We start from the raw sequence: 26,094 nt of genomic DNA, 5'->3' as shown, positions 1-26,094 counted from the left end.
TGTTAGCCATGGAATTCATAATTTAAAAAATAAATCTTAGGCCTAACTAAATTTCAAAGCTAACTTAAAAGATGATAATTGTTTAATCATACTAAAGACCTTTCTTCTTTGGCTTATCATAAATGATAGCCATGGAATTCATAATTTAAAATTCAATTTAGAATTCGATGGCAAATGACATCATGTGCCAAATAATTTAGTTTGTGGCTTCTCGATAATTCTAGAAGATCTTAATCATGATTTTTCATTGTCATAATTAAAGCTCTAGAGCAAATAATCTATCAAGTTATAAGTTACAACAATAAATATTTGGTGTATCTGATATGCCGAGTTTAGAGAAAGTAAAATATATACGAACTTTATTCATATCTTAAAAGGGTAAAAAAATTGTTTGTGACAGACTTTGCTCTATATATATGTAAATTACGTTAAAAGTAAATAAAATGGACATGTGATTTTTTAGTTAGGATATAAAAATTATAATAAGGTGGCGTCATATATGATATAGAGGAAGCCTTAATCTTAAGAGATGATTTTAATTTTGAGTTATTCTCCTATTTATTTCATCATATATTAGACCACTTCTATAGCATGCATTAGACTAAACTTTTGAAATAGGAGATAAAATGGATTCTATTTATAAATGGAGATTCAATGTATCATTTTCTTTATTCCATTATTTTTTTATTTGCAGGAAAATCAAGAGTTATATTGCTAATTTAATAGACGTTTTGTCTGATATACCTATATGTTGGGTACAAGTTAAATGAGGGTGATCAAATAAGACCTTGATGAAATTGGGTAACTTAAATAATTCCTACTAGTTTATGAGTTAATTATTTATATTCACATTAATTAATGATATTATGCATTTTACCAGATTTTGGATTTTGGATACACGAGTCAAAATTAGATATAATTTTTTAAAATACACTGTATCCAAGTAGATTCACATGTATCTGACTCTCTTGCTCGTCTCTCTCCTTTATCAATCGCCACTCTCCTCTCTTGCTCTCCTCTCTCCCTATTTTAGTGTATCATGTAGCAAAAATACATGTATCTAAGTTTATTTGACTTGAAATCAGATATAAAATTATTAACTAGTGAGACAATATGTAATTATTTCAGACTATAGGGAGAATCAGTAACTATTATAGGAATGTTTGTCTAATATGGTTGTTTCTCCATGAAAGAATTACAATTTTTCCTTTGGGCTAATTGCAGCATATCCATCTAGCAAAGCCCAATGAGTTTTGGAGGCCCAAAATGATACATATGAGCTTTTTTCAGAGAATCTATAACAAAATTGGGCTTAGATTTGATGAAAATTCAAGAATACAATGCTGATTTTTGCAACAAGACCCTTGAGCTTCATTAGCTCCTTCCATTTTCCACTTCAACAATTCTGCAACAACACAATTACTTCAATGGACTCCTCAAAACTCTTCTCCACAATGGCTGCAGATCATTCTTCTTCAAGAGAACCCCTTAAAGTAGAAAGCAATGGAGAAGCTGCAATTAGCCTTCAAGAATGGCGGGGTTGGGGAACTACATCAACTGTACCTTCCATGGTTACTCAGGTTGTTGAGGATTTGAATATGTTGGAGAAAAACGTTGATGCCCAAATGGTCTTTGGTGGCAATCATGGCAAACTTTCGGTAAAAGATTTGATAGCTTTTTTCCATTTTCACCTCCTTTGTTTTTCCCTTGTACATTCTGCATTCTTGTTTCAGATTAACTGTATTTCTACTTTCATACATTTAGGGGTCGTTTGATTTGAAGAGAAGATGAATTTGTTGATGGGTTATTCCTAGATTAAGTAGTTAGGGCCAATAATTTATTTTTCTCATCAATGCCTGTCTAGCCTCCACGGATGTAGGAGTAAGGTCTACGTACACTCTACCTCTCCGGACTTGACTTGTGGGATTTCATTGGGTATGTTGTTGTTGTTGTAATGCTAAACATAGGAATACTGAATGTCACTTATGGACATTCAAACTTTTAAGCTTATCCAAACGGACTCTTACTGTCATATGCCTATTGTAGAACTGCTTCCCTATGGATCATTTATGCAGTAGTAGTTTACTGCTTGATAAAAAGCTTCAGATGTTTTGTCTTACTCCCTCTTCTGTTTTATCCTTTCTAGTTGGGTGTGACATGCCTGAATTTTGACCGAACCAGACTCTTCTTTGTTTGAGCTACTCCCAAGCATGCAGACTGAAGATCTCACTTGTCCTAGACAAGTACGTAGAGATCTTTGTGGGACCGTGGAGGGAGTCTCAATCGATCTTTTTGGGATTCCTTATCATGCTTCAAAGATGAGGTGTAGATGAGTCGGTTTGATTACCACACATATTGACGATTTTTTAATGCCTTATCCTAGGACGGTTCTCGTATTTTGAAACAATATTAATCCGCACCAACATATACTCCTCAATTCTGAATCGATTGGAGTCGGCTATATGAGTCATCTAAATCCATTATGCTTTATTCCGGTCTATTTCATTCTGGGTATTGGACTCTATTCATGTCTGTTTGATTTCAATAGTAAATATTTCCCTTTAAGGCAAGTTAGTTTGTCTAAATCGCACACTTATACTACATGGTTAACTAAGTTTATCCCTCTAGAGATATACAAGCGTTAGTGTATTTGTTCACTAAGCTGGTATCACTTATAGAGGTACTATGCTTTCATTATGTTGTGTTCTTAATTAGGTTTGCATTGCTTATGGGTTTTTTAAATTTTTCTTAGGCAAATTCTGTTCAAGTAAGGTTTGTTCTACCACACCCATTTCTATTACTAACAATCATTGTAATTTCAAACCTACAAACCGGTTCATTGGGAGGTCTACATTAAGAGGCTACCTTCTCTCACTTTATCCTCTCTGTGCTATTTCAATTGTCCTATCAGATTTGATCATTTATAATCTTGTCAACTCCTCTTAACATCCGTAGTGGTACAACATTTATATTTGTATATCGGGGTTCTAAAGTCTTACATTCACTCCCATATAATATTGCTAGTTTCACAGTCTTCCTATAAAACATGCCTCTCACCTTATTAAGTATTTTTCCATCCCTTACTCAAGGGTGTGGTCTAGTGGTCGACGAAGTGGGTGCAAACTGAAGAGACGAGGGTTCATATTCTGGAGAGAAAAAATCTCTAGATAGTTTTTTCCATCTCAACAGCAAAAAAATATATGTCTAAGCCTTGGTAAAATTACGATACTTATGCCAGTGGGAAGTAGCAGGTACCCCATTGGGATAGTCAAGGTGTATGTAAGCTGGCCCAAAAACCACCATCATTAAAAAAAGAATACTTTTCCATCCCATAGCACTCCCTTATCAATTCTACATTTTACAACAATTATTCAATAAAATCCTTTATTTGACAGCATAATGTCCATACTAATATGTTGTATTTTGTATTTCCTTGGAATATCTCTTGTTTTTTATATTTATGAATATTTTGACTTTACTCTTGGATTGATTAAAATTACAATAATGTGTAAATGAAACTGATGGTTGAAAACGAAAAAACAATTTACTTCCTAGAGAAAATGAATAAGAGTATTAAATTACACGATAAAACAAATTTGGAGTTAAGTTTGTTACTTTTGAATGACACACCAACTTGTAGTCACTTCTTAACTGGGCAACGTTTACTTGTCAATCCTCTTGAGCAAAAGAAAAGAGAGATCAGATATATAATGCAGTGCAGGTTATGGTAAATACATGTATTTCGGTGATTTCAGTTGATAACGATTACCTATCCTTGATAAGGAACTTCATATCTCTACCTCAGGCTTGTTCACCTCTTTCAAAATTACTTGTGCTTTAACTGATAAAAAAATAACTAATTGCCCTTTATTAGCTCATAACTCTGATCTGATCTTTAGGGTGACTTCAAGGTGCAAGAGGATAAAAAGCATAGAGCAAAATATCAATCTTTAGGTGATTCTGAGCAGAAACTCCAGTTCTTTTCAGCTCGCCAAATTGCATGTCGTGTGCTTGGAAGTAGGGGTTACCTTTGTCAGAAGGTAAACATTTGCTCATCAAATCAGGGTTGTTTCACATTTTTATTCTTGTTTGTGGGATCTTTTCTGCATTAAAGCATGAAATATTGCTGTTATCTGCAGATTGTCCCTTAGAAAAGTTTGACTTTTTTTCACAAACGAATAGGTTTTGATTGTATCGCATTTGGTTTTGGTTCTGTTTTAAATTCTCTAGTGTTGGCTTTGCTCGGGAGATTGTATGTGCTCAAAACTTATTACATGTCCTCTTTGGAATCGGATGCGGTTTTGGTTGTACATGCACCCAAAGGTACAAAATTTTACCACCTATCTTCATCTTCTTTTTTTTCATTTTTTCATTAAAACCTTTCATTTTCCTTACATTTTACTCCTTTTAATCTAAATGATCCATAATTGGTGTTTTTTCCATCTTTGCAGGATTTTTTGCGACAAAATAACACAGGGAAGTTGTTGTGGCAAGTATTTGGCGTCCAGGGTGCTACTTTGTGTCTTTATGGAATAACTGAACATGAAGATATGATGTGGGATGCACTCAAGCTTGCAGGTTTTCATTTGTTTTTAAATTTTCTCACCAATTTAACACTCTACCATGATGAAATAGCTGTAGAGTATGTCCTAGCATGAGTATTGAAGACGTCCGAGAGTGCTCCTAACCTTCACATGATTCCTAAAGTGGATGCTTGTTTATGTGAAAAGGCCGCTTGTTTATAAAATCTTGGAGTGCACAACTTACTGTGGTTGGTAAAATGATACAAAATTGATATCTGATTGAGGCAAGAGGGTGAGGGGTTGTGTCCTTGTACATGTGACTCTGTCTACCCCAGAACATATCGTGCCAATGCTAAATATGAATAGCAAAATATTATACAATATGTAGCTAACAAGTATCAAAACAACAGATGTAATTAACCAAATTGGACTGTGTAAGCATGTGTTTCGCATGCTAGGGTTAAAGACAGAATTGGGGTGTCTTGCCAAACTAATAGAAGGGGAGCCTTGGAACAACGGTAAAGTTTTCTTTGCGTGACCTATAGGTCACAGGTTCATGCCATGTAAATAGCCAATAATGCTTGCATTAAGATATGCTGTCTGTATCACACCCCTTGGGGTGCAGCCCTTCCCCAGACCCTGCGTGAACGCGGGATGCTTTGTGCACCGGGCTGCCCTTTGCCCCATTAAGCATGTAAATCACTTCAAGTAAATTAGTGGGTGGGTGGTCTGTTTCTAACATGCACAAGTCATGATAATGTCAAATTCTTGGATCACTGTATCTTTGACATGTCTGCGTTAGTAGAAAATGTTGCCAGCCTTTTGTTAACTTCCTGCCTCCTAATTGTTTAACATGTTTCTCAGTTTTTCCTGACAATATCTTGACAACAGCAAAGAGGAAAATTCAGTTATTAACTATCTTATTCAACTAATGGAATTGTTGACATAATTTTGTATGATGCATTCAAGAACATTAGATAATGGAAAAAATGAAGTTTAGATGTCATGTTTAAATATTCATGGTAATGGGAAGATGATCACTATTCTATCCAGTTTCATGATCACAAGTTTTTGGATGTTATATAATGCATCACTTATAGTTGACACCATCTATGTAGCATGAAAAGAGGAGATAGCTTATGGAGCCAAGTTAGTGTTATGTGTCCTGTTTATCTATTTAAACAAGTTAAGCTTTACTTGATTGAATCTTGCTCAACCTATTCTATCAGAACCTGTGATTACCTTTTGATTTGCATTTTACATCATTTTCAGGAAAAGACAAGGTTTGGTGTCTTTATCCCAACAAGAATGCACCAACAAATTCTGTCAAGGATAGCATGGCCGGGCTTTCTTTTGCAAATGTAGAAAACCATCCTGAGATGGTACTCCATCCTAACTTTTTACTTGGTGATATGGCTAAGTTGTCATTGACAAGATGATTGTGTGGAAGTAAAAGTAGAAACAAAAGAGCAAGTTATTTTCTCATTCTTTTCTTCTCTGGAAGCAATTCAGGGGAATGATGTCGAGACTGGGAAAAGTGAAAAGACATTCCAATCCCTTAGGCCTTAGTAGAAAATAATGGAGCTACCCACAAGGAAATTTTAGATATGTAAATTGGTTTTACTTCTCTATTTCTTCAGAATAAAAAGAGGGATAAGCTATTTTGCTTCTTGTTTTTTCAACTATTTGGCTTCCCTCAAATGAAAGATTCTGTCTTTATGTTTCTCGTGCCAGCCCCCCCACCACACACACACAACTATGAGAGCTCAAGAGGGGTCCTTTCCCGTTTAAATCCCGTTGCTATTCAAATTCCTCCCTAATGGTTGGAGGTGTGGGTTTTTTACCTCTATGCTATCCATTCCTTACTGGCCGGCTAAAGTACAATGACAAAGACTTAATTGCGTGGAATGTACCTATTTATATAGGATGATAATATTTCTTCATGGTGCTATGCAGTTTTTTTTTTTTTTTTTTTGAAACTAAAAGAGAAGTGCTATGCAGTTTCTTTTGAACAAGTGTTTGCCAATAATAGTTTCATATAATGGCAGTTTGACTTGTAGTTTTGCTTCTAAAACCACATGGAAGTGATCATTCATGTGAACTTTTGTTTATGTGATGTTCTCATTTTCCATTGTATGAATATTGACGTTTATGCTGCTATATATAGGCAGATGGAGCCCATTCCTTGAATTTTATTCTAATTGATGGGACGTGGAGCAATTCGGGTGCAATGTTCAGCCGGTTAAAGGTATTTCAGCTCGCAAACGTAACCCTTAATTTTAATTTTTAAATTCAATTCCATTATTAACTAACAATTTTTTGCCATGAACATTGTCAAAGAGAGAGAGAGAAGGGGGGGGGGGGGGATGATAGGATTTGTGTTTTGATAACTGTGGTGTTTGAGTCAGCTTGCGCGCACCTCAACTGTGGTGATTACTTCACTTGCTTTAAAGTTATTTATATTTTATATAATAAGTTGGAAAACCTTGGGGTGCAAAAGAATGATAGATAATAAGTTGAGGTTGAACCAATTAGATTGAAGTACTTATATTACAGGACATTTAAAAAGGTTTTACCTCTACTGTGGTGATTACTTTAGTTGCTTTAAAGTTAGTTGCGTTATATGCACTGTTTCAATTACAGTTGTGCATGTTAGGACCACTTAAATTTATTAATGAAGCTCTATCAGGGGAAATAATAAGATAATTGACTTGCATAGCTGCCGAAAGGGCAGAACACTCGTGTCTTTAATTTATATAGAACTTATACTTTATTATTTTTGAGACAAGGGTAACTATAGAACTTATACTTTAAAGGGCACCCGAAATCGCTAAAAGGAGATTCCACAGATTGGTATTCCAGTGAATGAACAAATGATTAACATCTTCATCAACTTGCTTGGACAAAACAACAGCAGCAAATATGTATTCTATTTCTCCTTAGTTGTTAAAGATGGCTCTTCCCTTTTAAGAGTATGTATATGATTTGACGGTGAACTTTCTAGCATTTGAGCCATCTCAAGTCTTATATGTGCCTTCGAAGCTGGATACCTCATATGCCCTGGACACCATGCCTCCTAATTTCATTAGCCACACTTGCATTTTTCTCACTGGAGATGGAAAATATCTGTTATCTCTGACCTTAATGGTGTATAACCAAAGTCTTATACCACAAACTTATCCTACCTCCCCTCCCAGCAAATATGTTGAATCTTTTCGTCGAAGGACTGAATTACATGGACCGATGTAGGAGAGGTTATTCATCTAGTGCTACTATCCACTCCATATTTGTATTTGCTTATTCAGGGTACTTCCCAAAAAATATCTTCTTCAGTAACGTGTATAAGAAGTACAAAATTGTTAGTTGGATTTAAATGAGTAAAACTTGGTACAATGAATTATTCACGATATTTCTTTAGTTTCACCTCTTTTGAGCCGAGGGTCTATCGGAAACAACCTATCTACCCTACAACGGTAGGGGTAAGATTGCGTACATCCTGCCCTCCCTAGACCACACTTGTGGGAGGGGGGTATGTTGTTGTATTTCCTTAGGATTTATTTGAGTTTGGAAAATGTGAATCAATAAAGACAAACAATTGATCTGAGATGTTTAATGATTAGGATCGGTACAAGTTAATGTGGGGTGAGGAGGAGATTCCTTGCATAACGCTGAACACAGGAGCATCCTTGATGCATAAACTCAGGTAGGATACATGATCCCAAATCTGCAGCGATGGCTCATTCATCTTTATTACTTTCTCTTTGGCTTTTCACGAGTCATGTCTAACGTTTTGGCCATGTGCAGACCCCAACCATCATGGGATCGTACATGTACAGCAGCAGCAGCAATAGGCCTCCTCGATGAGCTGCATGACCTTCCAAATTTTGTGTCCTATGGATTGGATAAACAGGCCAAAGCACTTGAAGATGCCGTGGAGGTTTTGTTCGAAGCACTCACAACTCGACGTCTTCGCATGGGCAGATCCATCACCCGTAAACAAAGACACAATCGTGACTTGTTTTAACAATGGCAGCAGTTGTTTTCACCTTTCTGGCAGATTAACGTCAGCAATTTTAAAGGTAAAAAATGCGTCTTTACAGACATTTCACTGTTGACAAATGGCGAGGCCAAAAGCGAGATACTAGGCCACACATATATACAGTAGAACATCAATAGGACTAACATGTTCTCATAGAGAAGTAATATTCGTTACAAGTTTGAGAGAAATCCAAATCATTTTGGACAATTTTGCTCGGACTTTTTGAAAATGTTGCGGAGTGTGTTGGAACCTCCAAAAGTAGGTACATTTTTAGGAGATCCGACACTAGTGCAGTAACATTTTTACCTCTACCAAGTTGTATGTTCTTTCTATAAATTATTTCCTTTCTGAAATCACTTAAGTCAGAGAGTTCAATTATTGAATAAAATTAATTGCAAGTATGAAATTCATTTAAATATGGACAATAGTATAACTTTTTAATAACACCAGGGCACATATCTTCTTCAATCATGAATCAATGTCTAGTCGGATGAGATTGAATTGATGTTCATACGAAATTGTTACTAAAATAACCTGTCTCTATCTTTTTGGTTGTTCGACATTGAGTATTATTAAAAGCATTGTAGCTAAGGGAGGACGTTCGGATCGGATGTGAAAATTTTGGTTTTCGGACTAAAGAAATTACCAAAGCTATATTTTATTAGTATTAAGAAATTCATTTAATATGTTCAAATATGTGATTCAGAATTCATAATTTAAAAAGGCATAATACATAAACATAATCTTTAAAACTTGGTTTCAGTTGTCAACTATGACCTTTAACTTTGGTTGTGCACAAGTATGCACTTAAACTTGTACTAAATTGAACAAATAAACACATTTGTCCTATATGACAATTTTGTGTCTTATGTGGCGTACTACGTGTATTATGACATGTAGAACACGCGTGTCTATTTGTTCAATTTTATACAAGTTCAAGTGCTTACTTGTGCAAACCCAAAGTTGGAGGTCATAGTTTCCAACTGAACCAAGTTAAAGGGTTATGTTTATGTATTAAAAAATATCTCTCTACTTGACTAACTAAACTTAGATGCATACATCCTCGATTTGCCACTTGCTATGTCTTATACCTACTCTTTTTTCAAATTACAAAGGCCCTTAAATATGGACATCTCTCAACGTCCTGACTCAACATCACATACGTCCCGATACATCACTCAGTTTCGAATACATTGCTTCAGTTTTAGATACTTCGTTCAACGTTTTGATACATCACACCAACTGATATATCACGCAAAGTAACGTCCCGATACATCACATAAATTAGGAATTTTTGTAACTTTTTCAAATGATAGAAAATTTTAGAGAATATAGTAAAATAAGTTGTGTATTAATAATACATCATGCCATTACAAAAAGAAGATAAAATAAAGTTGTCAAAGCTAAACAAATTTGAACCGCAACATCATAAGTTCTTCGGTCAAATCTGATAAACATTGTTTTTCCCATCTTAAAAGGGGGAAAAAAGTTACAATTTGTATGGAATTTGATCCTTGAAACAATCGTATTGTTCTAGAAAATAAAATTTATAATAGGATTCTCAATTACATAATCATAATTAATTTTTTTCTCTAATATATTTCCATCCAAAACTTACTTTTTCCCTCTTCTGTAAACTTATCTGTGAGCAGTGACCAACGTCTCTATAAACCTCAATCCATCAAATCTGGGCGCAAATTTATCTGAAGAGGTTGATGCTTTCACCGGCTTTGAACAATTTTCATCATTTTTCTCCATATTACCGTCCTGAAACAAAAAGAAAGAAATTCAACATCTAAATCCATTTGAATTCAAAATAACTTTTAAGCAGTTTTGTAGCGGTCGTAAATTTGAATTTCAAACAGGATCTAAGTTGCACGAATATTGACACTATTTCCACAGAGATCTACTAACTCACAGCACCGGATAACTAAGTTCTCACCTCCAATTACTTAACAAAATTTGATTTGATTTTAACGAAAAAAACAAAAACGGAGATAACTTTCTCTACACACAAACGACATTAATTAAAGCTACATAGAACAGAGGAAAATCCATTCAAAAAACACTTGATTTTTTACCTTGCGAAGAGAAATTCGAACTTTAGAAACAGAAGAGATGGTGGCAGTGGCGGTGGCGGTGGCGGCAGCAGAAACAGAGGCTGCTAAGAGAACTGATTTCTTCATGTTGTTTTTGGATGGAAATAAGGGATTTGGGGGAATTAAATTGAATTGAATGAATTGAATTTGATGGTAGTTTAGAGAAAGTGGGAGGAAGTTGGGAGGTTATATTTATATAGGAGTAATTGGGATCATATAGCATATGGGCTCACAAAAAGTACGCCGCAATACAAATACAACTATTCTCTATTTATTTTTTCAAAACTAAATAAAATATATTTACTAGGGTAGGCCCCATGAATAATGTAGTACGTGAAAATTGAATCATTTAATCACTCCTAGACTCTATGATTAGTTTCATTTTCAAATTATTGACAATCTTAAAAACACTAATTTAGGTGTGTTTTCAATACTTCTCCCAACTTTGCAACAACTAATTGAACTTAGATACACTCTTGAATTCTCACCAAGTTTAGTGGTGTTTTCAACACTTCTCTCGACTTTTTATTAAGAGTATTATGCTCCTACAAGAGTTTAAGATTACCTGTTATGTGAGGTGGCAGATCGGAGGTGTATGTATCTAAGTTTAGTTAGTCAAGTAGAAATGTGTTTTTAAGGCAAACAACAATTCGACGATAAAACTAATAATTTGTGTGTTAAAAAATGTTTTCAATATTTCTCTCATTAACTTTAATCAAAGACTTTGAATTTCAAGTATAATATGAAATTATTTTTCTTAGAAAATGTGTTACGTAATATTTATACTTCCAAAAAAATTAAGTATTAGACTAGATTAGAAAAAATTAATTAATTACATCTTGTTTTTTCATAAACTGACAAATTATTTAAAACATATAATTTTAATAATGTGAACAAATAATATAAAATAAAAGAAGTACCTCATAAAATAACTGAGATACGTACGAGCTTGCCTTACACCATTGTTGTAACTTGTAAGAAAGGTCCGATATATATTTATTTTTAATTCCATTGTAACCTCATACAGTCATACATAATGCACACGATGACACGAATGATATTTGCACGAGTATATTATTTTATTTTCTACGCCCTCCACTTATTATTACTTACAATTTACAATATTAAATTGGCACATACTTTTAAAAAGCAATAAATAGAATGACAATTTTACTGTCATTTTTTGAATATAATAAATTTAATATAGTAAAAATTATTACAATTAATAATAAAAGTAAATTAAAAATTATATTTTTTTTTAAATTAGACAAGCAAATATAAACATTTTTTTATAAATATAATTAAAAAATAAATTATTGATTAAATGACAAAAGGGTCTTTTTAGTTCTTTTAAATTTTATGGGTCAAAGGGAATAATAATTTAGATTACGAACACCCTTTTATCAATCAAGTGCACGCATTCCAACGATTGGCACTTACCGGAGAAATTTGTCATGTAATAAATTATCCGGTAATCCCCAAAGGTGCACTGGATTAAAGCCACCAGCCACCTGGCTGCTTATACATTTAGGGTGTGTTTGGTATGAAGGAAAAGAAAAAATGTTTTCCAATTTTCTCGTATTTGGTTTGGTTAAATGTTTTTCAAATCAATTCATTTTTCTCAAATTTAAGAAAAATAACTTCCCTTCAAAACTTAAGAAAAACATTTTTCAAAACTCTCTTCCAACTTCAAATTACAATTAATTTCTACTCTATTAAAAATAAAAGATATTTCTCAAAAACATTTTTCATTCATAAATCAAATACAAAATCTTTTCTAGAAAATATTTCCTACTCACCAACCAAACATGAGAAAATAAGTAAAGAATCAACTTGTTTTCCAGAAAAACATTTTCCTTCGTACCAAATACACCCTTAATGGTCCGGATGAATTTGTGTTATACTATTTGGACATCCCTTCTATTTGCTTGAGAAGACAAATAGAAGAGATGTCCAAATAGTATAACACAAATTCATCCGGACCATTAAATATATAAGCAGCAGGTGGCATTAATCCAGTGCGCCATTGAGGATTACCGAAGGCTTTATTACTGGACTGGATCCTTTTCCTGGAAATTCACCTGGTAATTGGAATTGGTATAATTATTAGGGTAGTAATTACCAGCCTAGTAATTACACAGTCTAGTAATTACACTGACCAATTTGATTGTCACATTGTAATTACACTGTAATTACACATGTCATGTTTGGATGCCACAGTGTAATTACACATGTTGTGTTTGGATGCACAATTGCAATCATAAAATTATATTAAATTTTAAAAATAAAAATTAATTATTTAAAATTTATACTAGACAAATAAGAAACTTTATAAATGATATTAAATTAAATACTTAAGATATATATTCTTTTTTGAAAATATTTTAATTAATAAACATGTTCTTAACTATTATTATGAAAAAATTATTGATTTATATTTTTTCAAATTAATATATTTCAATTGAATTGATCATAAAAACTAAAAGTATGAAGTTTCTATGAGCATTGTGAAATGTATGTTTGATAAAAAGATTAATATATAAATAAAATGTCATAAATTATTAAATGTTCGATAAAAAGATAATCTATCAAGTCTAATTAAAAAATGACTTGCAATGTGAATTCAATATTACTAAAATAAATGAAACTGAAAATATAACATAAGTTATAAATTCAAAACAAAAAATTTAACATAACACTCTTATAGCAATTTCAACATAGCATACATAAATATGATTTATTTTTATTTTAAAAAAAGAAAAAGAAAACGTAAGTCTATAACCTTACTTAACAATAAATTCTATTTTAATTTAAAAATTAGAATACTAATAAAATTATGCTAATGAAAAAATAAGCATGGCATAAAGAAATAGATAATACGAAAAAATTACATAGAATCACGTGAAGTACGGTTGAGAACGAGAAGAAAATGAAATATAATAATATAAAATATAAAATAAACTTTTAGAAAATTTTAGAATAATAAAAATAAAAATAGAACTTAAAATAATAGAAGTAAAAAAAATTTTTAAAAAAAAATTAAAAAGTAATCAGCTGGTAATTACACCATGTAATTACCAACAATTCACAGCCTCTGTCTGTGAATTGTAGAGTGTAATTACCCCCTGCCAATTACCTGCTGACCAAGTACCTATCCAACCAAACAGGACAGACAGTGTAATTACACTCAATTACACCAAATCCAATTACCAGGGTGTCCTTCCAAACAGGGCCTTAATGGTATTAATAGCTCAGACTCAATTTGTGTGATATATTATCGAGTTTTGAATTTAATTTAATACTCCCTCCATTCCATAATTTTTGAGGCATTTTTCATTTTTCAAATTACCTTAATTGTTCAGTTTTCAAGACTAGTTTTAGAGTGTTCTTTCAATTTTACCCTTCATTTGAATTTTCAATTTGATGACTTCAATAAATTTGACAATACTTAATAAGATGGAAAACTATGTTTAATTTATGTCTTAAGCTGCTTTTCTTAAAGGGTGTGAAACACCTCAAAAATTCAATTAATATGAAATGGAGGGAGTATTACGTAATTAAAATTTAAATATCAAAATATTATAGGATAAGTAGTATTAATAATAATTCTTTTTATACCAATATAATATAAACATATATTTTAAAATATTGATTCAAATTCATCTAATTCAAATGTTAGTATTTGAAAGGAATAATTAAATTTATATAATACTAAATTTTAAAATTAAATTTATAAAATTTAAATCGTGAACGTGACTCTAACGATTGTTTTGAGACACATCTGCAGTGCCAGGTTGGATTATTTTGGGAGACAAAGCTTCGGTTGAAGTTGAACGTCGAAGTTTGATAGGTAGATATTTTGAAGTTATAAACAAAGCAAATGAGGACACGTGTATGCATTGACAACAGTCCACAACAACCATACATTACTTCATGGGAAGTTTTTTTTTTTTTTATGTTAGTTACTTGCATCGAGGAAATTTCACATTAGAATGAAAGGTTTCATAATAAAAATATTTCTATATAAGAAAAGACTTGAATCGAATTACTGACTCAGAGTAAATGAGTACTTATTATTCCACCACGATAAAAGTTGATATCTCAGAATTCACAAAACATCGAACTCCATTTTCCATCTATTCATGTTTTCCCCGACAGATTACTATCCGTCAGCAGTATTCTGCGGCTGAATGGATAAATCGAGTCAAAATCAGAATTTAAATTTTAAAATAAATAAAATCTTTCTTGAATATGTTTTTGTTATTTCTTGGGTGATTTGATTTTTTAACATTGACCTTGTAGTACCCTTCCACGTTTCTCCTTCTCTTTTCAATTTATAGAATTCACAAAATTTAAAAGACTTCTAAATACTTAACACGAATTCAATTGTATCTATTTATTTTTTTCGAAAATTCAAAAGTTATTCTACTCCAACGAATTTGGAATCACAAAATAAAATATATATATATATATTACAAAGTTAATGAAACAAAAACACTCAAGGAAGGAGAAAAGGACGCGTTCGTCCAATTCCTAACCAAATGGAGTTTTGTTTGTAGTCGGTTAACAAATATTTCTTCCATCCCATTTTAAATGGCAGCGTTTGAGTTGATATAATTTTTTTAAAAAAAACAAGTATTCTTGAAACTTGTGATTTAAAACAATCCTTAAATGATAAAGGGGTATCATTAGAGTGTAACTGTCATATATTAATATATCAAAATTCTGTACTATCATATCACCTAATTAAAAAATAATTATAGATAATTATTTATAATAAGTAAATTAATAATCTGAAAAGCAATTTTGTTAAAATACAAAAATAAAATAGAATTTCTTAACGGATAAATGAGCTAAAATCATATTTATTGTCAAACTAAGACACATATGGACCCATTTTGGCTGGAAATATGTTCAATATGTGAGGATTATAATTTATACAGCTAAGTTTAATTCAAGTAGGATCATGACATGTGGACGTCCACTTTCTTGTCACCCACTCTTTTTGCATCAATTATTAAAGAGTTAAATTATGTGACTAGTAATTTGCCAAGTCATGGAAGTTGCAATTTTATTTTATTTTTTATAATTGTAGTGTTCGCACCAACTTTTACACACCTAAACTAAATTCATGGGATATCCTTACCACCTCTATCAACAACCGGCATCAGGGTAATCACTATATCCATCAAGACTGAGACATATGAGATTTGAGAAGAAATGACCTTGTATTTTTATTTTGTATTGTGATTTGAATAAAAAATCTCATGATTTTCAATTCACAACTTCATTAACCACTAAAGTTACACCTTTTAAATGCATAGTTATGTTTGATAATTAGTTAAACTATTACTATAATCAATAATTAGGACTCAAAGTAGAGCTATTTCAGAAAGTTATTGTTTTTTTAAGTATATCCACTTTGCATGGCCTAAAATAAAAGAGAAAAAGGAAGATTACATCACACAGCAATAAAGTGGATCTTCAGTACTCCCAATAGCTAAACACTTCTAATTAGAAATATATGTAATCTTTGGTCCAACCACAAATTAACATGAAACATGTTTACTCAAATTTGACTAATTAATATAGTAAAATGAAACGTCATTACGATCGTATTGGTCACATTTATAATTTATTAACCACCATTCATTAAAATTTATGGTCAAAAGGCAATACAAAAAAGATTGCAACTTGTAGACCAATTGGATGAATATTTCTCTAAAGATAAGAAGATTATGTCAGTCTATCCAGTTCCTATTCTCAACTACTCTACCATCACTTTAAAAGAGAATTTAGTAGCTCGATCGGTTGGTTGGCCATCTGAACTTTCTCTTGGTTGGTGAGGGTTCGATTCTCCACTTTGTAATCCCCTCCCCATTTCTCCTTCCTCTGAGAGAGGTCTATTAGCAGAGTATTGAACATATATGAAAACTTTCGACAATAACATACTAGGTATAACCCCACAAGGTAGAGTTTGGAAAGGATAGAGTGTACGCAGATCTTATAATGTCTACCTTGTGAGGGTAGAGAAGTTGTTCCAATAGACCCTAGTCTCAATGAGAAGAAAAAGAAGTTGTAATAACAAATAGTAACTTCAAACAAGATAATAAGATAAACGAAGTGAAAGAAACGATAACCCATACAATAACCATACTTGCTATTTGCCTTCTTTTAAATCTACACAATGCTAGTTGTGGAACTTTACTAGGGGAAAGCAAAAGAAATTCAATAAGACCATTGCCCACTGATTCTGAAAATCCAAAAGAGTATGGAGAAAAGTTTGTTAGGATTGTTATTCCTAAATGGGTCCTGTAATGCGCGATTCAAATTTAATCAAAACAACAGATTTTTGGTGAAGGCTTTGTTAAGTCGAAGTCAAACAAATCATAATTACTTAAGCAACTTATTTGAGAGAAGTGACGATTGAAACCTACTAGCAATGCAATTATAATCTCGTCAATCAAATACAACCATAAATATATCAGTAAAATTTAATAAGTTAGGTTTGGGAAAAATAAATCGTAAACAAACTCAATATAAACTAAGAAAAAAGGACAAATATACCTCTTTACTTTCATCTATTAGCTAAATTCATCCCTAATTATATTATAGATTAGAGCCAAATACACACATGTCATTACCAAAATGCTCAAAAATATCATTGGTTTGGGATTGTTTTCTTCTTTCAACTAGTTCAGAGTTGTTTGTAGTATTCATTTTCGATTCGAACATCTTCATTAGAACTTTATAGAACGAATAAAAGAAGGGAAGAGGGAGAATTTCAGTCTATTGTTTTTTGTTACATTTCAAGCGCATGAGTTCTCTCCTTATTCAACAAATAAAAGACAATGATTCAACAAGAATTCAAATCGTCATGTTTTTTTTTTATTTTTCATACAAATTAAATTACAAATATATATTTATTTACTATTTATATGAATTTAAATTAATCCACATGAATGATTCAAATCTAAATTCTTCCAATATATACAACTCAATATAGGAGAAGAATGTGAGATCGTGAGAAAAAAAATGAAACGTCGAAAAATTATTGCGGAAATCTCCATTTTTCAGCAAAAACACTACCAATAATATGATATTTATGTAGTGACTATCTGTTTCAACATGGTACTTGTTATTTTGGGGGGAAATCCTATAAAATAAAATTTATTAAAATCTCATTATTTTGGCCAAATAACTAATTTATTTTTGGGAAAATTATATAAAATAACAAACTATTAATTCAAATTAAATGTTATAACCACAGTTTGATTTAATTGTAACCCGCAGCAAACAATTGTCATTCGCCTCTCTCCCTAGGTTTCTCGCTCGCCACTCTCACCAGTCTCTCCCTCGCCTCTCTCGCTTTTATACAAACACAAATGTATAAAATGCATTTGTGTTTGTATAAAGCGAGAGAAAACTGTATATACAAATATGAATACATATATTTTCGTCCTATACACTTATAATTATACAAATACAAATCTTCCCCTACCAGTTCTCTTTTGCCTTTCTATCTTTCTCGCTTTATACAAACACAAATTATACAAATTACAATGTATAATTTGTGTTGCATAAAGCGAGAGAGAGAGATTTGATATACAAATGTTTTATTTCGATTCAAATGTATACAAATTCAAATTTTATGCAGATATACAAACACATAAAATTAAATTGAGAGGCTGCCAGCGATTTATACAAACGAGAGGCTGTCAACGATTTATACAAATGGCCTGCCAGCGAAATTATACAAATCTGAATCTCTTGCCAGCGATTTATACAATCTGATGTTCCATAGCAAACATGAAGTATGTTTGCTATGGAGCGCAATTGTACAAACTATAATTTTTTTATTTTTTTATTTTTTATTTTTATTTTTTTTACAAACTATAATTATAACATACAAATATGAATTTTATGTTTGCTATATGTGAAAGTTGCTTTTTATTTTTTGCCTGAAATGGAAGCTTAAGCAAAATTTATTATAAACTTAGACCCCCAAAAAATCTAAAAAGTTATTGAATTTTAAAAAGTGAAATAAAATTTTAAAAATATCACATGAACAAAAAATATATATGTGACGAGTATGTGTATCTCACTCAATTGCAATAAAATTATGTATAAATAAAGACTATCAAATAAGCAAATTTAAATAAATAATTATATTTATTAATATTTTAGTGTTTAGAAAAAATTGAATAAAATTAACAAATTAAAGAGGTCTTTTATGTATTTTGTCAAACATACAATGTTCTAATGAGGATTGAAATTTAGTCAATTTCATTTATGATTTATTAACTTAATTTATCCTAATTGATAAAATAAATAAATGGACAATGACAAAAAAAATAAGTAAAATTGTCAACAAAATTTAATAATACTTTAAAACACCTCCTAATAAAAATTGAGTTGTCTCTAAATGACCCCACCCCAACCCTACCTCATAATTTTTTTCCTATATATATACTCTTCCTCTCCTTAGAATGAAGAACAAAAAAATAACAATATGGAGGGACAAGGAGCACAACAACAGAGTTCTACTATCGATTCAACTTCTCAAAGGAGCTTTTCTGAAGCAGTATCTGGCATCGATAACTCAACAGATGTGCAGTCGAAGCCTCCATCTTCAGCTTTAACTAGCAGACTCCCGCCAAGGCAACAATTGAGGTGTCGTGATGTGAAAACACTAGCCAAACTCATGGGTCGTCTTACTGAAGAGGAGAAAAGAGTTATTTTGCTCCTTTATAATAATAATAATTAATATAAAAGGTTTATTATTTAATTTCAGCATGCACTTGTTGCTTGATCTTTTAATTCCTTCATCACTTAGATGATTTATGTTTTGTTTTCCATTTTCGTTTGATCTTTATATTAATATGTTTTACAATTGAGTTCATGAGTTACGGCGATACAAAAGAAGATCTGAGACAAGGGGGTCGCCCTAATTTATTTATTTTGTTTAGAGCCGTCAAAATGAGTTTATCCCATTGGGCCGGCCCAACGCTACCTGTTATTGGGGTAGGGTTGGGATATGATTTTTCAAGCCTATTTAAAACTAGCTCTTAAAACTAAGGCTTATAAGCCCGACCCATATAAGTCTTTGGCCTTTGAGGCTTGATCAGGACAGGGCCGAGGTAGGCCCATGAGCCAGAACTATTTATTTAAGGGTAACTTACAACAATCTCACTAGTATATGAATTAATTCCATAAATGCACGCTATGTTGTGATTTACGAAACTTACTAGATTGTGGTATGTCCAGATAAATGTACTCAAAATTAGGTTAATTTGTTCTAGATGCACTCTATCCATGTGGTTTTGCACGTATCTTGGATACTTAGACAAATCTCGGACCCTTGCCTTCTTCTCATCTCGTTCATCACTCTTTTTGACAACTCTAAATTTTTGCTCCTATACTCATTCTCTAACTTTTTTTAGGTTTTATTTGATTCAAAAATAAATTTATATTAATTTTATATTTTATATAAGATAAGTGATACTATAAGATTTTGAAATAAAAAATTACACAAATTTTAGGTAATATCTCACACAAAATTCAAGATATATAAATTTAATATCAAAATAAATACTGGAATAATCCACCTAATTTCTTGTACCAAAATACTCATTAAGGATTTTTTTTACACCTTACTCTAATAAATTGTCATTCTATTTATTAATTTAAATAAATTTTCACCATTAATAATATATATAATTATAGTGTTCAAGTAACGTGTGATTATCTTTTTAACCTCTTGTACCAGTAACATCTTTGGTCCTATTTATGAGTTCAAATCAATATATACTTAGAAGAAAATTTGAAATGTCGAATTATTGAGATAATAAGTTACAAAATCTAATACTTCAAAGGTAGATATTTTTCTAATTTTATAATTTCTGCGACTTCTAATTAATTTTGTATGCTTAATTCTTCTTTCATGGCCTTATATCATTCCGACTAAGCAATAAAAAAAGGAATCGAAGCTAAATTAATGATTTAATAGAAATATTATTTTACTACAGAAAAAAATAAGCAAGAGAGCACAATTATAATAATCCAAAAAGATTTATAAGTAGCACCAATGATTAAAACTACCTACATTGAAAAGACGAATTATAAGTCTGAAAATATGTATGTATGGCTAGAGCATATGATAGTATTGTTTCTTGGTTATATTTGGAGAAGGTGGAGCTAGGTGGGGTTTGTGGATTCGGACGAATTCATTGATTTTTTTATAGATTCTGTATTTGTATTAAAAACTTACATAAATATATATGTATATCAACTTGTAATGCCCGTAATAAAATTGATTGACAACTTAGTGGTAAGGAAGGAGCGATGGAAATGCCTTTCACACTAATGTTGTGGATTCAAATCTCATTATTAATTTTTTGCACTAAAATTTAGAACCTCCAAACTCATAATTTTAGCTTTGCCTCTGTATATTTGTATACTTATAATTTTTGAAAATTGTTATCTATTATTAGTACTAATATAAATGATATATGTCTTTGCTTCTTAGGGGTCGTTTGGTGTGAAGGATAGGTACAAATAGTCTTGGGATAATTATTTTGTGCCACTTAATTTAGTGTTTGGTTGGGAAGTTTGGGATAACTTATCCTGGGATTAATAATTAGTACCGGGATAAGTTATCCCTTCCCATGGGTGGTATAGTAATCCCGGGATAAAATGACTAAATGACAAAAATGTCTCTTTAAACACTTTTTATACATTATTTTTCACATCCATGAAGGATATTTTAGTAAACTTATATGTTGTTCTTAAGATTTATTATTTTGAATACAACAAACCAAACATTCAATAAAAAATAATCTTAATATAACTGATCCCATCATAACTTGAATTCAAACCAAACAACTCCTTAATATCATATTTAGACGTGTTCTCTTTTAAAAGAAGTAGCGGACATATGTTTGTTTCATGATTTATTTTTATTTTTTTGACATTTTGTACCCAATGGTGTTTGGTAAGTGTATTAATCATTATTTACTGTTTTACGGTTAATTTTTTGACATTTACGGACTTAAAAAGAAGTAAAATAAGCAATCAAATAAAATTAATCAATAACTCGTCCTCCTCAAGTTATCTATTGAGAAAATACATAAAAAAAAATCTGAAGTTGATCGGATAACTTACTTTAACACTTAAACTACACAGACATTTAAATGCCCCCTTAACATCTTTGATGTGAATTAAATGCAACCCTAAGGGATGACATGGCAAAGAGAGTGAGTTCACTCACCTAATAGCGTGTGAAGGAGTTTAACGGGGATTTTTTTTACAAAATCATACGCATGTCATTTTTTTATAGGTCAATATATAATTAATATTTTAAATATTATTTTCTAATTATATTTACTTTTATTAAACTATATGAATTTTCTTATTGGCCCACAAAACTTTTAATATTTTTCTCTTCATTTTATTGTCTTCTCCAATAAGCTTCTTCTCCATTGAAGCATTCTTTTTTCTTTCATCTTTATCTTCAACTCTATCAACTACTTCAATTTTACCATCTCTTTAATTAGTAATCCACAAAACCCAACACTAATAGCTAATTATTGACGTCAATTTCACGCATATAAATTTTATCGATTTTCATCGGAGCTAGAAAAACTTGTTGGTTCACCGACTAAGACGAAGAAAGGAAGAGAAACATGAGGCGTGGTGGAGCTCTTAGGAAAATATGAAGAGGAAAAAAATGAACAGTTAAGAGCTAGAAATGGTGAAGAAGAAAGAAGGAAGAAGAAAGAAGTGAAGGGGGTGGGTGGGGGATGGGTATGGGGGAAACTAAAAAGGGGGTGGGTGGGGGTTGGATATGGGGGAATAAAAATGGATCCACATTTTAAATTTAAATTTTAAAAATTGCATTTGTAATTAATTACCTAGTGTAAATTAATTTTAAGAAGTGTTAAAAGAAATTTTTTTGAAAAATAATTAATAAAAAAATTAGTTAATGATGTGGGGCTGACATGGCTATGTTGTGGCACTTACATGGTTATGATGTGGCAAGTGAGAGTGGTATAATAATCTCAGGGTGGTTTTTAATTCACTTCAAAGATGTTAAGGGAGGTATTTAAACGTCAATGTAGTTTAAGTGCTAAAGTAAGTTATCCGACCAAGTTCGGGGGGGAGGGGGGTATGTGTTTTCTCTTATCTATTTGATAATTTCTTTTATTTTTCAACTAGTTTAGAGTACGTGCAATGCACGTGTGTGACACGTCAATTTAAAACATTGCCAATAATCATATATATATATATATAAAGCTGGATACAAGATTGTTGATGTGGCACCTCTCAAAATCAAGGATTCTTATTTCTCTATTTTTTTATTTTATTTTTTGAGCTTTTTATTAAGTTTTAATTTGTGTAATATGTTTGAAAAAACAAATGTCATCTCATTTATTAACAAAAGATGAAACGACCATTTTTTACCTTTTCCTGTATTGTTTTTGTTTCATTTCTGCTACTAATAAATGAATTTAAAAGACTCATAAATAAAATATAAATAAACGTAGCAATTAGATATATACCATCATTAATTCCACCTTAAATGACTATTGTAACAGATTTAACATGCACTTAAAACTCAGAATTAGAAGCAAAATTAGAAGCAATCGTTACCTAACCGAAAAACCCAATTAAACGTCTCTGTTGCAATTCCCCAATATATGTTAAACTGTGCCTTCACAGGTCTTAGGCAATATTTATAAATAAAAATTGATCCTTCTTCCCAAGTCTATATAACATCATCAAACTCAATCATGTTTGCTTTCCTTCTGTAGTATGTGTGTTATCTTTTTTATTTTATTTTTTTATCATAATTGTTTTGTGATTATATGCAGTTACATATCATTATCGGCAACCAAATATCATCATCGGATATGTCATTTTTGTGCAGGCAACAGAAAGATTTCAGGTAAAATTATTAGGATCTCAGACATTCGTTTAAGTGGAGAGCACTACAAGTATATCATCTTCTCAAATGTTTCTATAATTTTCATAAGTTATTCTTTTACATGTTTGTTCTATTTGTGGAGTTTGAAGAACATTTCTATCTTTAGAGTGTATTGAAACAAAAGGGAAATATAAAACAACTGTGAAGAACAAAGAAACAACCAAAGGTGAAGAAAACACGAGTATGTCGGTCCTTTTTTTAAAATTATAATGTAACTATACTATCTGAGAGAGAATACTAATGAACTTGAAAAGTGCATAATTAAAAATTTAAAACAGTTTAACATATGAGTTCTTGCTCGATAAAGCACTATCATTCATAAGTATTTTGATATCTTTAACTCATCTATTTACCTATAGTTTTCTTTCTTTTTTCTGCCAAATAGAATGTTAATTTTTTATTGTAGAAAGCAATACTTTATACGAAAGCTAACATGTTTAAAATTTATAAAGTATATATAAACAATTATTTATGGTTTATAACATATAAAGAATTTTCAAAACAATTAGCATTATAGTTCATAAACTATATAGTAGTAAATCAATTTTCAAATTAATAATGAATTTGTTAAATGAGTAATTCCACCGCGCGAAGCGCGGCCAAATTCACTAGTAATAATATAGATTCTAATCTAACTACACACTCTCATATCTAAGATCATTAACTGATTAACAGAAATTGCATCATGTTCTATCTAATTACCTCTCTCAAATACTTCTTATGTCTATCCAACATTAATAGGGTATTTATATAGTGACTATCTGTTTCACCATAATACTTTTTATTTTGGGGGAAATCCTATAAACAAAATTTATTAAAATTTCATTATTTTGGCCAAATAACTAATTATTTTTTTGCCCCTGAAAAGGAAAGCTCAAGCAAATTTTATTATAAACTTGACCCCAAAAAAATTTAAAAAGTTATTGACTTTTAAAAAGTGAAATAAAATTTAAACATGAACAAAAAATATATATGTTACGAGTACGTCTATCCCACTCAATTGCGATAAAATCATGTATAAATAAAGACTATTAAATAAGCAAATTTAAATAAATAATTATATCAATTAATAGTTTAGAGTTTAGAAAAAATTGAATAAAATTCACAAATTAAAGAGGTCTTTATGTATTTTGTCAAACATACAATATTTTGATGAGGATTGAAATTTAGTCAAATTTAATTTATGATTTTTTAAACTTAATTTATCCTAAATAATGAAAAAATAAATGTACAATGACAAAAAAAAAGATGAAGTAAAATGATCAACAAAATTTTATAATACTTTAAACAACCCCTAATAAAAATTGAGTTGTCCCCACCCCCCACCCCACCCAACCCTACCTCATAAATTTTTTCCTATATATATTCTTCCTCTCCTTAGAATGAAGAACAAAAAATAACAAAATGGAGGGACAAAGCGGACAACAACAGAGTTCTACTATTGATTCAATTCCCCAAAAGAGTTCTTCTGAAGTAGCATCTGGCATGGATAACTCAACAAACGTACAGTCGCAACCTCCATCTAGCAGACTCCCTCCAAGGCAACAATTGAGGTTTCGTGATGTGAAGACACTAGCCAGACTCATGGGTCGTCTTACTGAAGAGGAGAAAAGAGTCATTTTGCTCCTTTATAATAATAATAATAATAATAATAATAATAATAATAATAATTAATGTAAAAAGGTTATTATTTAATTTCAGCATGCACTTGTTGCTCGATCTTTTAATTCCTTCATCACTTAGATGATTTATGTTTTGTTTTTCCATTTCTATTAGATCTTTATATTAATATGTTTTACAATTGTGTTCATGATTTACGGCGATACAAAAGAAGATAAAGAGACAAGGGGGCGGAGAGGTCGCCCTAATTTATTTATTTTGCTTAAAGCCGTCAAAATGGGTTTATCCTATGGGGCCGGCCTAACCCTACCTTTATTGGGTAGGGTTGAGATGTGAATTTTTAAGCCAATTTAGAACTAAGGCTTATAAGCCTTTCGCCCTTGAGGCTTGATCAAGGCAGGGGCGGGGTAGGCCCATGAGCCATAACTATTTATTAAAGGGTAACTTACAACAATATCACTAGTATATGAACTAATTACCTAAATGCAAGCTATGTTATAATTTACGAATCTTATCAGATTTTGGTATTACCAAATACATGTATCATGTGTACTCAAAATTAGGTTAATTTGTTCTAGGTTCACTTTATCCATGTGGATTCGAATGTATCTAGGATAATTAGACAAATTTCGGGACCCTACCTCCCTCTCATCTCGTTCGTCACTCTCATATATCTCGCTTGTGTATCTGGGATGCATCACACCAGAAACATGTATCTCACGTATCTAGTGTCCTAGATACATGCTAATCACACTAGTCTTTTTGCTAGTGTTATTGAAACAACACCATAATTTGCTATATTTGATTTGAAAATCTTTTCATTTCCTT

The 26,094-nt window shown here is 31.3% G+C and overlaps 3 protein-coding genes across 3 annotated transcripts in view; 1 reads left to right on the top strand and 2 right to left on the bottom strand.

Annotated features, from left to right (window-relative positions):
* LOC125817608 (E3 ubiquitin-protein ligase RMA1H1) overlaps positions 1-26,094 on the bottom strand; it is a 98,980-nt gene that overhangs the window by 26,813 nt on the left and 46,073 nt on the right. The gene's annotated exons all lie outside the window — the stretch shown is intronic.
* LOC125817607 (uncharacterized) lies at positions 1,323-8,553 on the top strand. The gene is made up of 8 exons (XM_049497156.1): positions 1,323-1,658; positions 3,900-4,040; positions 4,231-4,323; positions 4,452-4,578; positions 5,796-5,905; positions 6,691-6,771; positions 8,144-8,226; positions 8,328-8,553. Exons 1-8 carry the CDS (start codon positions 1,341-1,343, stop codon positions 8,545-8,547), a joined length of 1,173 nt encoding a protein of 390 aa, XP_049353113.1. The 5' UTR covers positions 1,323-1,340; the 3' UTR covers positions 8,548-8,553.
* On the bottom strand, positions 10,187-10,760 carry LOC125817609 (uncharacterized). Its single transcript, XM_049497159.1, has 2 exons — positions 10,632-10,760; positions 10,187-10,329 (listed from the first exon to the last, which is right to left on the bottom strand). The coding sequence occupies exons 1-2, from the start codon at positions 10,746-10,748 to the stop codon at positions 10,201-10,203; spliced, it is 246 nt and encodes an 81-aa protein (XP_049353116.1). The 5' UTR covers positions 10,749-10,760; the 3' UTR covers positions 10,187-10,200.

This window comes from Solanum verrucosum, unplaced genomic scaffold (genome assembly GCF_900185275.1).
Source record: "Solanum verrucosum unplaced genomic scaffold, falcon-dt-bn FXZP01000280.1, whole genome shotgun sequence".
NCBI classification, from domain to species: domain Eukaryota; kingdom Viridiplantae; phylum Streptophyta; class Magnoliopsida; order Solanales; family Solanaceae; genus Solanum; species Solanum verrucosum.
The sequence above is the reverse complement of the archived record's forward strand: the minus strand, read 5'-3'. Positions and strand labels throughout refer to the sequence as shown.